We start from the raw sequence: 10,697 nt of genomic DNA, 5'->3' as shown, positions 1-10,697 counted from the left end.
CTTTTTGCTCCTAGAAGGGACTAGAAGAACTGTCTCATCTTTTAGTGGAAGATTGTTTTATCTTGGAGGTAGATATGCAGAACAACTCTTGGCAGTAGAGGGCATCAATTACCTTAAAGGTAGCACTACAATTGTGATTCAACCTCAATTCTGATCGAAGCTTCTTCAGTTGCTGTGGTGGTGATTCAACATCTATTTGAAGTTTATCCCCGTCTTATTTCAGCCAAGGATCAATACTACAGCATCATAGTAGTTTCTACTGCAAAAGCTTTGTATCGCAAATTGTTTTATTTTTACAAGAAATTGTAATACAATTACCCAACATAATTTGATTATATATTTTCTTAATGCCAACTCTATCCCGGATAATCATACTATCACGTTTCTGTCTAGTTTTATGGTTTGTCTTGCCCATAAGGCGATGAACAATTTAGTTATCTTGAACATCTCACAACCGAGCATAGATGTATTAAACTATTTATTAATCTAACTTCATTTTTTTTCCAGTTTTTCTTATAAAAAAAAAAAAAAAAAAAAAAAAAAGATAGTAGTCTTGGTCAGTGCCCAGTGGGGTTTGCAGTGCCAGTATTCCAAAGGATTGATACAAAGTCTTGGTCATCCAAGGTTAGTCAAAGGTGCTAATGGTTTAATTGGGGTTTTCAATTAATGTACCAACCCAAGTTGACATGACTGACGTATAGAGTGGTCTATGAAGACAAGTGATTGTGATGGTTCGTAAGCTTCAACGAAGGTTCATAGTGTTAGTATTTCCATTGATTGATAAATTCTTACTCATCCAAAGTCGGTCAAAGATGTCAATGAATTAGTTGGAGCTTTCAATGAATGGAACGGACCCAAGATGACCTGACTTTGGGATGGTCTCAGCTGGTTTGGTTCTCTCATAGCTCCCAATATTAGTTAATTTAAAATTTGGAACAGGGCTATGGCTACTATCTGATCTTGAGAAAAGAAGAACTTATGGATGCATGGAAGCAGTTCGGTAACATCCAGCTCAACCGATGATGGGTTGATGGCAGGGCTGGGGTTTCAAAAATAGGCGAAACTCTGCGATTGAGTGAGTCTTTCTCAAGAGCTATATATATTCATCTTTCTTCTAAACTCATCAGATTCAATTCCAACTTCCGACCTTCCCTAGGAGGTAGGTATTGAAAATACACCAAGATGAGATCAATAGGTGGAAAGGAAGTGGGTTGCATATCCAGCTTGGTTGTACATGTAGTGACTATAATGGTTCTTGTTCTTGCAATCTTTGAGGCTGTGGGAGCAAAAAATTGTTCTTCATACTGTGGAGATATCCATAACATCACCTACCCTTTTCGATTAAAAGGCGACCCTAGTGATTGCGGTGATCCGTACTGTGAACTCACTTGCGAGAGCAATCAAACAACCACCTTGTTGATAAACTCCCAGAAATACGTCGTCAAGGAAATCTATTACGAGGGTATGGGAGTTCGAGTCGTCCATTATGATATAGAGAATGACAACTACTGCCCCTCTCCACCGCCTATCCTCACCCCAAACGACCTCATGCTTTCCACTCCAACCGTCTGGGATTCGAATGATTTTGAGCTTTGGTATTTTGGCGGTATTGTTTTCGTGAATTGTTCAGCTCCGGTGGAAGACAATTTTAGGTACATACCCTCTAATGGGCCTTGCCCTTCCAACAACAGAAGCAATATTAATAATAATAGTTCTTCTTGGCATATATACTCTGTTTCTTCCTTCTGGTTTGGATATGAATCTGTATACTTAGGACCCCCGTCTGCTTGGGATCTCCAAAAGAACTGCAACGTCATTGCTACATTTTCAGTGACATTTTTGGATCAAACATTTTCTAGAGAAAATTTCAGTCGTCATGGTCTGAATCATTCTTACATTCAATCCATTCTAAAGACGGGCTTTTATCTATCATGGCGTGATCCCTTATGCCAACAGTGCCGGGATAAAGGGATCCGCTGTCCGATGTCTTTTATTGACGAATGTGAAGATGAACAAATGTTGAATTGGGAACCTTACTGCAAGAACAGATTTGGATCTCTTCACTGTAAGTCTTCCTTCGCACTTCTAATTAGTCACATGATTGCCACTCTGATAAATGGGCAGTAGGGCTAGGTCCGGATGCTTGCTTGAGATTAGTATATTTTTAATTGGTAGATTAATCCTGGTGGCCTGAGTGCCTGAGTAGAGATTTAAAAATAAAAACTAATCTCTTTTTTTATTTTTCTTGGTAACCAAGGGAAATTCTTCATTGTTCACAAAATATCACATTTGAGACTTGACTATTGGCCCATCCCTCTCCTAAAAGAAAATATAAGATCTGCATGTACTATCCCACCACATGGCTCATGGACGGTGACTTTCAGATTTCCCATGTTATATTCCTAGATGACACCCTTTCATAAAACAGAAAACAGAAAACAAGGGGAAAAATGAAATTCTTTATGTTTGATTTTTTTTTTTTTTGGGTCTATAATTTCTTATGTTAATTTAACAGGTGTCGTTTACACCTTTCGTCAAGTAATGAAGAACAATGTTCTGTGGGGTTTAAAGCACTACTTCTACGGTAATGTATCTTTACCATTCATTTGGTAAAATAATTTCTTGAATCTCCATGGCATATTTGCTGATTCTTTTATAATTGGATGTTAAATTGTTTAACAGAAACTCATCAAGGAAGGATACTTGGTAAGATTATTATCCGAAAATATTGCCTAGCTACTATAAGATTCATTCCTTAAAAGGTGATGACTCATATTTATGCATCTGGTTCTCCACTTGCAGCATCTTACATTTTAGGAGGAAGGGAGTTCATTGGCATTTTATGTGTTTGTGCATTTTTGTTCCCAAAATTTAGAAGAAGACACTATTGGATGGATACTACAGTTGAAGAGTTCTTAAGCAATTACAAGACTCAAACCCCAACAAGGTACTCTTACTCCCAAATCAAGAAAATGACTAACAAATTTACAGAAAAATTAGGGGAAGGAGGCTTTGGTTCAGTGTTCAAAGGAAAGCTCATAAGTGGAGGTCTAGTTGCAATAAAGATGCTTGGAAAATCCAAAGCAAATGGGCAAGATTTCATCAATGAAGTTGCTACTATTGGAAGAATTCATCACGTGAATGTTGTCCGACTTATTGGGTTTTGCTCCGAGGGATCAAAAAGAGCTCTTATCTATGAATTTATGCCCAATGGGTCTTTGGATAAGTATATATATTCAGAAGAAGGCGTTGAAAATTTTTTAAGTTGGGAAAAGATATATGAGATTGCGTTAGGGATAGCTCGCGGGATTGAATATTTGCATCGAGGTTGTGATATACAGATTCTTCACTTTGACCTCAAGCCTCATAACATTCTTCTTGATGCGAATTTTCAACCTAAAATTGCAGATTTTGGTCTTGCAAAATTCTACCCAACAAATGAAAATACAGTGTCAGTCACTCGCGCTGTTAGAGGAACCATAGGGTACATTGCCCCCGAACTATTTTACCCTAACATTGGAGGCGTGTCATACAAATCTGATGTTTATAGTTTTGGAATGATGCTGATGGAAATGGCTGGCAGAAGGAAAAATTTGAATGCAGTTGTAGAGCAAACAAGCCAGATTTACTTTCCATCATGGGTTTACAACAGGCTTGAACAGGGGGAAGACATGGAATTGAAATATAACACAGAAGATGAAAAGGAAATAGCAAAGAAGTTGATAGTAGTGGCATTATGGTGCATTCAACTAAAGCCTGTGGATCGTCCTTCTATGACCAAAGTAATGGAGATGCTAGAAGGGACTCAGGAACTGTTAGAAATGCCACCCAAGCCTTTCTTAGCTACTGAACTACAATCAGTTCCTAATGAAGTTGATCCAGCAACAACAAGCATGAACACAATGGAGATCTCAATCGCTCCCAGATGATGATCAGTCTTGTTTATGACAAATGGGTACTGTTTCCTTATTTAGTTTATGTTGTATGTGGTATTTAAAGTTCCTTTTATGTGATATGTATGATGTCTAATTTTCATTGTCGTTAGCTCTTCAATTTTCTTATAGCCCTTCTTTGTTTGGATTAATAGAACAACAAGTGTTTCAATGACAGAGAAGGGTGTACCCAATGCATAAGGCTCCCGCCATTGCGGGATCTCGAACCCGTGAACACTTGACTTGTTGGTTACAATGGAACCACCTTATCACTGCACCAAGTTTCACCCTCTAAATGTTTTAGTGACTAAAGTCCACAATTAATTCGTGCCACAAAGCACCATCCCTCTACTGGTTAGGGATCGGTAGGAATCTACTTTACATGGGAAAATGGCAGGGCCTTACATTACACATGCTTAGCATTGTGGATGCTTGTTGTAGGGAACCAACCTTCTTGCCGTAAATTCTTGTAATGAATTTCAATTATCAAATAGATATAGAGGGCTTTATGAATTGTCCATCTTTCAAAATTTGAAATCTATAATAATCATATGCCTCACTATATGTTGAACATTTAATTTAATATCATCTGCCGTTCAAATCTTACCAAAATTGATTTGATGCTCATGCAACATAGCATAATGCTTTTAGGCTAAAATTTCCGATAAATCCAGACCATGCATGGATAATCCAGACCATGCCCATATATATCCAAATGGTCAGGTTGCCTCATGCACCCTTCAATGTGACATGGTTAGGACGATTACGTACATAAGAAGGCCTTCCTGTGTCGGCCATGCAAGGATTTTTTTTTTGGATGATTCCGTGTAAGGAAGTTGTTGCATTGGAGATCGATAATTTCGCTTCCTTAATTCGTTAAAAAGAGGAATTAATGCACTAGTTGATAGCGTTCCTAGAAACGTGTTTCTACGTTTTCCTATGCCAAGAAATGGAAAAACGACTTTAAAAGTATTTGATAAATCCATTTTGTTTCACCCGTTTTTAGAAACATAAATAGAAATTTATAGCAATTTATGATAGAAGAAACGTGAATGACGAAACATGTTATATTTGTTTCGTTGCTTTTAGAAACAAGCTAAGGCTAAAATATTGGGGAAATGCCTGATAAAAAATCGATCAAAATGCAACTCGTTTATCAAACACGAAAAAATCCTTGAAGGAAGTCCTTGAAGCCATTGTTGGTATTGTAGATCTCGGTGTGGAATCAAACACTAAAAAATTAGTTTCTATTTCCAGAAACGTGAAAAATCATTTCTACTGTTCTTAGACACAGAAACAGCAAAAACATTATCAAGTGGTTTCATCGTTCCCATCTTTTTTCAAGGTATTGAAATCCAGTTCCTCAAATTTCTTGGCTTATTTCCTCCTTTCATTACAGTTTAAGAGAGGCATAAATTGATATGACTCAAAAGTTTTCTACTAAAAAGCAAATGACTTGACTCAAAAGTCATGGAGACTTTGAAAGAAAGAACTACAAGTGGATGCATGATGAAAGAGTCTTAGTGACTTTTGGCTGGTTCGAAGAAATAATGCTATTAGAAATATGTATCTAAGCAACTTTGTTCTTTGTCATGAATTAGAGTTCAATGGATGTGGAGTATGGCATTAAAAAAATCAGATCAAGATTGGTAAAATCGCCCAGATTAGATCAGTATTGGTCAAGTTACCTGTTATAAATTTTGGCAAGTGAGAGAGGAATGTGATATTTTTCCAAAACGTGGAAGTTATGCATGTAATAAGAGTTACTTACGAGGGAGGTAAAACCTTAAATGGGGTAGTCGAGTTGGCAAGGGACCTTCACCTCAAAATGCGTTTGTTTTTGAATTTGACTCATTTTACGCCTTTGAGGTCGCTCATATGGGGGGTTTTTAGTGGTTTTCATTACTGTTGGTGAATATTAAATGGTTTTTATTCAACACCGATATCACCAGTAAAGACATGTGGTATAGTCAAGCTGACGGCCTGAATACTCGTCATTACCCCAAAAAAAAAAGTAAAAAAAGAAAAAAAAGAAAAAAAAAAGAAAAAAAGAAAAAAAGAAAATGAAAAATAGAAAATGGTACAAGAAATTTTAAACATCGACCTTTGAGCTTGTTTCTTTTTTAGGTAAATGGACCGTTGACGCTTAAGTCATTGTTTATCACAATCCATACAATAGAACAACCTGGTTCCTTTGATTGTCTTTAGTCGTGGAAATATCTGTCACAAGAGTCTAGTTTTAAATATTCCTAATATTGATACTGACATGGATCATAACGGACTAGGCCGATATGATTCTTGCTACCGTTAGGGTGTTAATCAGTTAGGTCGGGCCAGGCTAATTTCGGTTGGGCTTAATTTGGTTTTTCTATTTTAGAGTTTTACATCATAACCAGTATGTTTTAAGTAATTGGTCCTCGTATGATAGGCATGGTCATTTATAAACGATCAATTGAATACCGGTCTTTAATCAAGTTTAACCGGCTTTAGATGGGCTTTAAATTGGTTAATGGGAAATTTATCTCAAACGTGCTATAATCGGGCTTTAAATGTATCAGGTCTAGTAAATGGACTCTAAAAATCTCTAAGAAGATTATAAACGGGCCTTAAACATGTTGGGTCTTGTAAATGGGCTCTAAGAATATTATAAACTGGCTTTAAACAAGTCAGATTATTAATGGTCGATCTCGATTGATCACCAGTCGGATAGCATCCTTACATCGGGACAACCGATTATATATTAGGAGGACTAGTTCAAGCATGAAATTGACATCCCTGCTATCCATATTGACATGGATCGAACATATAGGGAGGTCATTAAAAAGAAATATTTTGAAGATATAAAAAGTGAGAGGAAAACTTAGCAAAATTATGTTTTAATGAAGGGTCTTCCTAAGTGTCATATAGAGAGTGAATCAGCTTACTTCTATCTCTAAAAATCTTTAGGTTAGTGTGGGAAAAAATTGATAAATTCACATATGATAGAATCTTGTGGAAAAACAGTTTTCAGAGGGTTAAAATTGATAAACAAAAATTCCTTCTGCACTCTGGGTATCAAGGTTTTAAAAATCGGGATTGGTCTTGGGATCGGTCTCAATCAAATATTGATACGGATTGAATCAGTATCAATTGGGATCGGACGAATTTAACCATTTTTTCTTTATTTGAAGTTTTGGACTGCTTTACCGATATTCCTTACCAGTGGATCGGTATGGATTGGATTGGTATCAAGGATCAGTCTCAGCCAATACCCACCTGATCTTGACCGATCCAATTCGATTTTTAAAACCATGCTAAAGGATTAACAAAGACAGAACAGGGAAGCGGTGGTGTCTAGGTATCAACATAATGGTGAATCAAGAAACGGTGGTGTATGGGTATCATCCTAACAACAAATCAAGAAATGGAAGGAGAAGGGAGGCTAGGGATCGATGGAGATGGCAAAGTTGTAGCCACTACCCCTTCTTTTTTCTTCTTCTTCTATGCCATTATTTCCCTCTATCGTCCCCACCCTTTGCATCTCACCCACCCCACCTCTATATCACCCTACCCTTTGCCTACGACCTTTCACTTGTCGTTGCTCACATTTTCCTCCCCGTCCCCCTCCGCCTCCGCCTCCGCCTCCGCCTCCATTTCCCTTGGCAACTTAAAGACCCCCATCCCATAACTCCCCCTCCAACTAGAGATTGTCCCTATCACTCCCTTGCTCTACAACCCAACCCCCATCCTAGCCCCAGTCCTAGTCCTAGTCCTAGTCTGGAATATGGAATATAGGATTAAACGTTTAGGTGTTCCTAGACGACAACAAAACATTCAAAAAATTTTAAGTGACACTTTTGGTATTGTCATCACCAAAAACAAAAGATTTCATAACTTACACTAAGGATCCACCTTCGCTATGCCTGTAGAAAAAACCTCAGACAATGAACAAATAACTTCCTCAAAAAACACCATCATCAATTAAAACAATAATGAGGCTATCATTACCGTCCCAAAAAATTCACTAAAAATAAAAGAAGGGGAACCTGGTCAAAAAGTTGATACTCATAGAGAGGCTCCTTTTTGGCAAGAGCATCAATGTTACCTCCCTATAACAATGTGAAATCTTCCATTGAATCAAAGCTAAAAATAGCATATAATGATTCCACAATTGCATGAAAATCCAAGTGATGGATTTATTGGTGATACTCATAACCATAGCAATAGAATCACTTTCAATCCTACTCACGACCATGGTTAAAACTCGTATTGGATCAGTAAGTATCGACCACATCAAAATGTTATTGGCCTTGACCAATCCCCGATCCTATCCTTTTCGATCTTGATACACATGTATGGTCCAAGGGAAAAATCGTGATAAAACTGATTTTCTGAAAACAAGGGTAGATTTGTTCGATATGATCTAATCGAGGCAAATACGAATTGATATTGAATGATATCGGCCTTGACCAATCCCATGACCATTCACCAGTTTTAAAACCGTGGTCCCCAAACCTCACTACCCCAAAATCTGGCATCATTGCCCTTATTCCTCTCCCTCCGCCGTCTGCTCTGTCTTCTCTGGTCATTGCATGTCTCTACTGTGAGCCCTTGTCACTCATAGAGAAGGCCAATACATTGTCCCTCAGATACTCGGACTCTATCAGGCCTTAATTGCTCAATCTGGGAATAGTTGATGCAATTGATCTCCTTTTCCAAGATCTATTATTGGAGTCAATTATATCTGAAACCATGTTCAAAGCACACCCATCAGGCCTTGATTGGTCAATCTTGAAATTTGGTAGAGATGGAACCCAATTATTAGACCATATATTCAAGATAGCTTCATTGTGTATGTAGTTTGCTAATGATATAGTTTGGGTAATGGAAACAAAATAGGTAGTGAAAACTAAATTGGAATTACAGAGGAATGCTTTAGAGTCAAAAGGTTTAAACGTAAACGTAAGCAGGACTAATTAATACTCATGGAAAGGAGACTTCAATTTATTTATTGATGTAGTACAATAGTAGCATATTAGGGCTAGCATTGATAAGTCCTCTAATTTTTCTTAGATAGACACGTTACCTCATTAACTTCTGTGTTTCACCAAAAGAAAACTTGCTTTGAACATTCACTATTGCTGAATATACTTATGCAACCCCAAAACGTTATGAATACAGAACAGTCTTATCCAATATTTGCCTAGTTAGACTTACAAAACCATTAGCCTACTCAAACAATTCATGAATACATTCAGCATTAAAGTTCTCAATGACAGCTCACTCTTCTTCGGATATAACACTCAGCCTTGTATCATATTGCGTCTTAAGGCAGCAAGTGGTAACATTTGGTGCTGACGTTGAATTGAAAGGGTTTGGTGGCATTGTTAAGCTTTCCATAGTTCCTTCCAACATTTGAACAGCAGTTTTCATAGTCGGACGATCCACTGGGTACCATTGTATGCACCACATTGCCACCATTGTTAGTTTCTTGGCAATCTTGGGATCTCCTTTGACAGTCATTTCAACTCCCAATTCTTCCCCCTTTTCTAGACGATTATAAATCCATTCCGGGAAATACACTTGACTTGAGTTCTCCACAGTGGCATCGATGTTCTTCCTTCCACTAACCATTTCTAACAATAACATTCCAAAACTATAGACATCAGACTTGTAAGAAACATTCCCAAAGTTTCTAGAGAATACTTCAGGTGCTATGTAACCCATTGTCCCTCTAGTTGCTGTCATAGAAACAATGCTTTGACCCTTCATGCATAACTTTGCTAACCCAAAATCAGATATCTTGGGGTTGAAGTTGTCGTCAAGCAAAATATTATGAGGTTTGATATCGAAATGTAGGATACGTTGTTCACATCCTTGATGAAGATATTCTATTCCTCTAGCTATGCCAATCACAATATCTTGAAGCTTCAACCAATCTAATGCAGGATTATTACCATCTTTAGAGAAAATGAACTTCTCTAATGACTCATTTGGCATGAATTCATATATTAGAGCTCTCTTGAACCCTTCAGAGCAAAAGCCCAAAAGGCGAACCACATTGACATGGTGAATTCGACCAATGGTACCCACTTCATTAATGAACTCCACTCCATCACCTCCCAAAGATTTAAGAATCTTCACTGCAACAAGAGTCCCATTAGGGAGGCTGCCTCTGAATACACTACCATAACCTCCTTTACCTAACTTGCTTTTAAATTGTTGGATCATTCTTTTGACGTCTGAATAAAGAGTGTCTAGTTGGCATCAAAGTGTTGTAGTCTTGCAAGAACTGTTCCACCTTGAGTTGGTTCTCGATTTCCTTCTTCCTGTCCAATTCTCTGGACCAATAGACCTTAATGCTGATGCTTATTAGTACTAGAAGGAAAAAAAAATCCGATGCCCTCACCTACATTAGAGTAAAAAATCACTAAGATACGAATATCAACTCTATAAAGACAAGTATGAAAACATATTGATGAATGAGAATGCATAAATCACCTATAATTGTATGCTCTGCCAATGCACCTGCAAAAAAAAAAAAAAAATTGCAACAACTTAGCACCATTGCTTATTTATACTTCACTATAGTTGGAGATTACAAGTCATTTAATCTCAAGCTGATCAGCTTGCATTTGCAATCAATAGTTGGAGATAATAAGATAACTAAGTAATGATTTCATCCTTTTTGGGTGGGGGCTAAACCAGAGAGATTCTCACAATTATTTTTATATATATATATATATATATATATTAATTATACACACACACCCACACCCCAGCCTC

General features: G+C 37.4%; 1 protein-coding gene and 1 pseudogene across 1 annotated transcript; one reads left to right on the top strand and one right to left on the bottom strand.

The window, feature by feature from the left end:
* Positions 1-965: 965 nt before the first annotated feature.
* LOC122067549 (LEAF RUST 10 DISEASE-RESISTANCE LOCUS RECEPTOR-LIKE PROTEIN KINASE-like 2.1) lies at positions 966-4,001 on the top strand. Its single transcript, XM_042631384.1, has 4 exons — positions 966-2,065; positions 2,516-2,584; positions 2,683-2,706; positions 2,803-4,001. Exons 1-4 carry the CDS (start codon positions 1,183-1,185, stop codon positions 3,927-3,929), a joined length of 2,103 nt encoding a protein of 700 aa, XP_042487318.1. The 5' UTR covers positions 966-1,182; the 3' UTR covers positions 3,930-4,001.
* A 5,090-nt stretch (positions 4,002-9,091) lies between these two features.
* LOC122067548 overlaps positions 9,092-10,697 on the bottom strand; it is a 1,761-nt pseudogene continuing 155 nt past the window's right edge.

Source organism: Macadamia integrifolia, unplaced genomic scaffold (genome assembly GCF_013358625.1).
Source record: "Macadamia integrifolia cultivar HAES 741 unplaced genomic scaffold, SCU_Mint_v3 scaffold2971, whole genome shotgun sequence".
Taxonomy (NCBI): Eukaryota; Viridiplantae; Streptophyta; class Magnoliopsida; order Proteales; family Proteaceae; genus Macadamia; species Macadamia integrifolia.
Note: the sequence above shows the minus strand (reverse complement) of the source record. Positions and strands in the feature narration are given on the sequence as shown.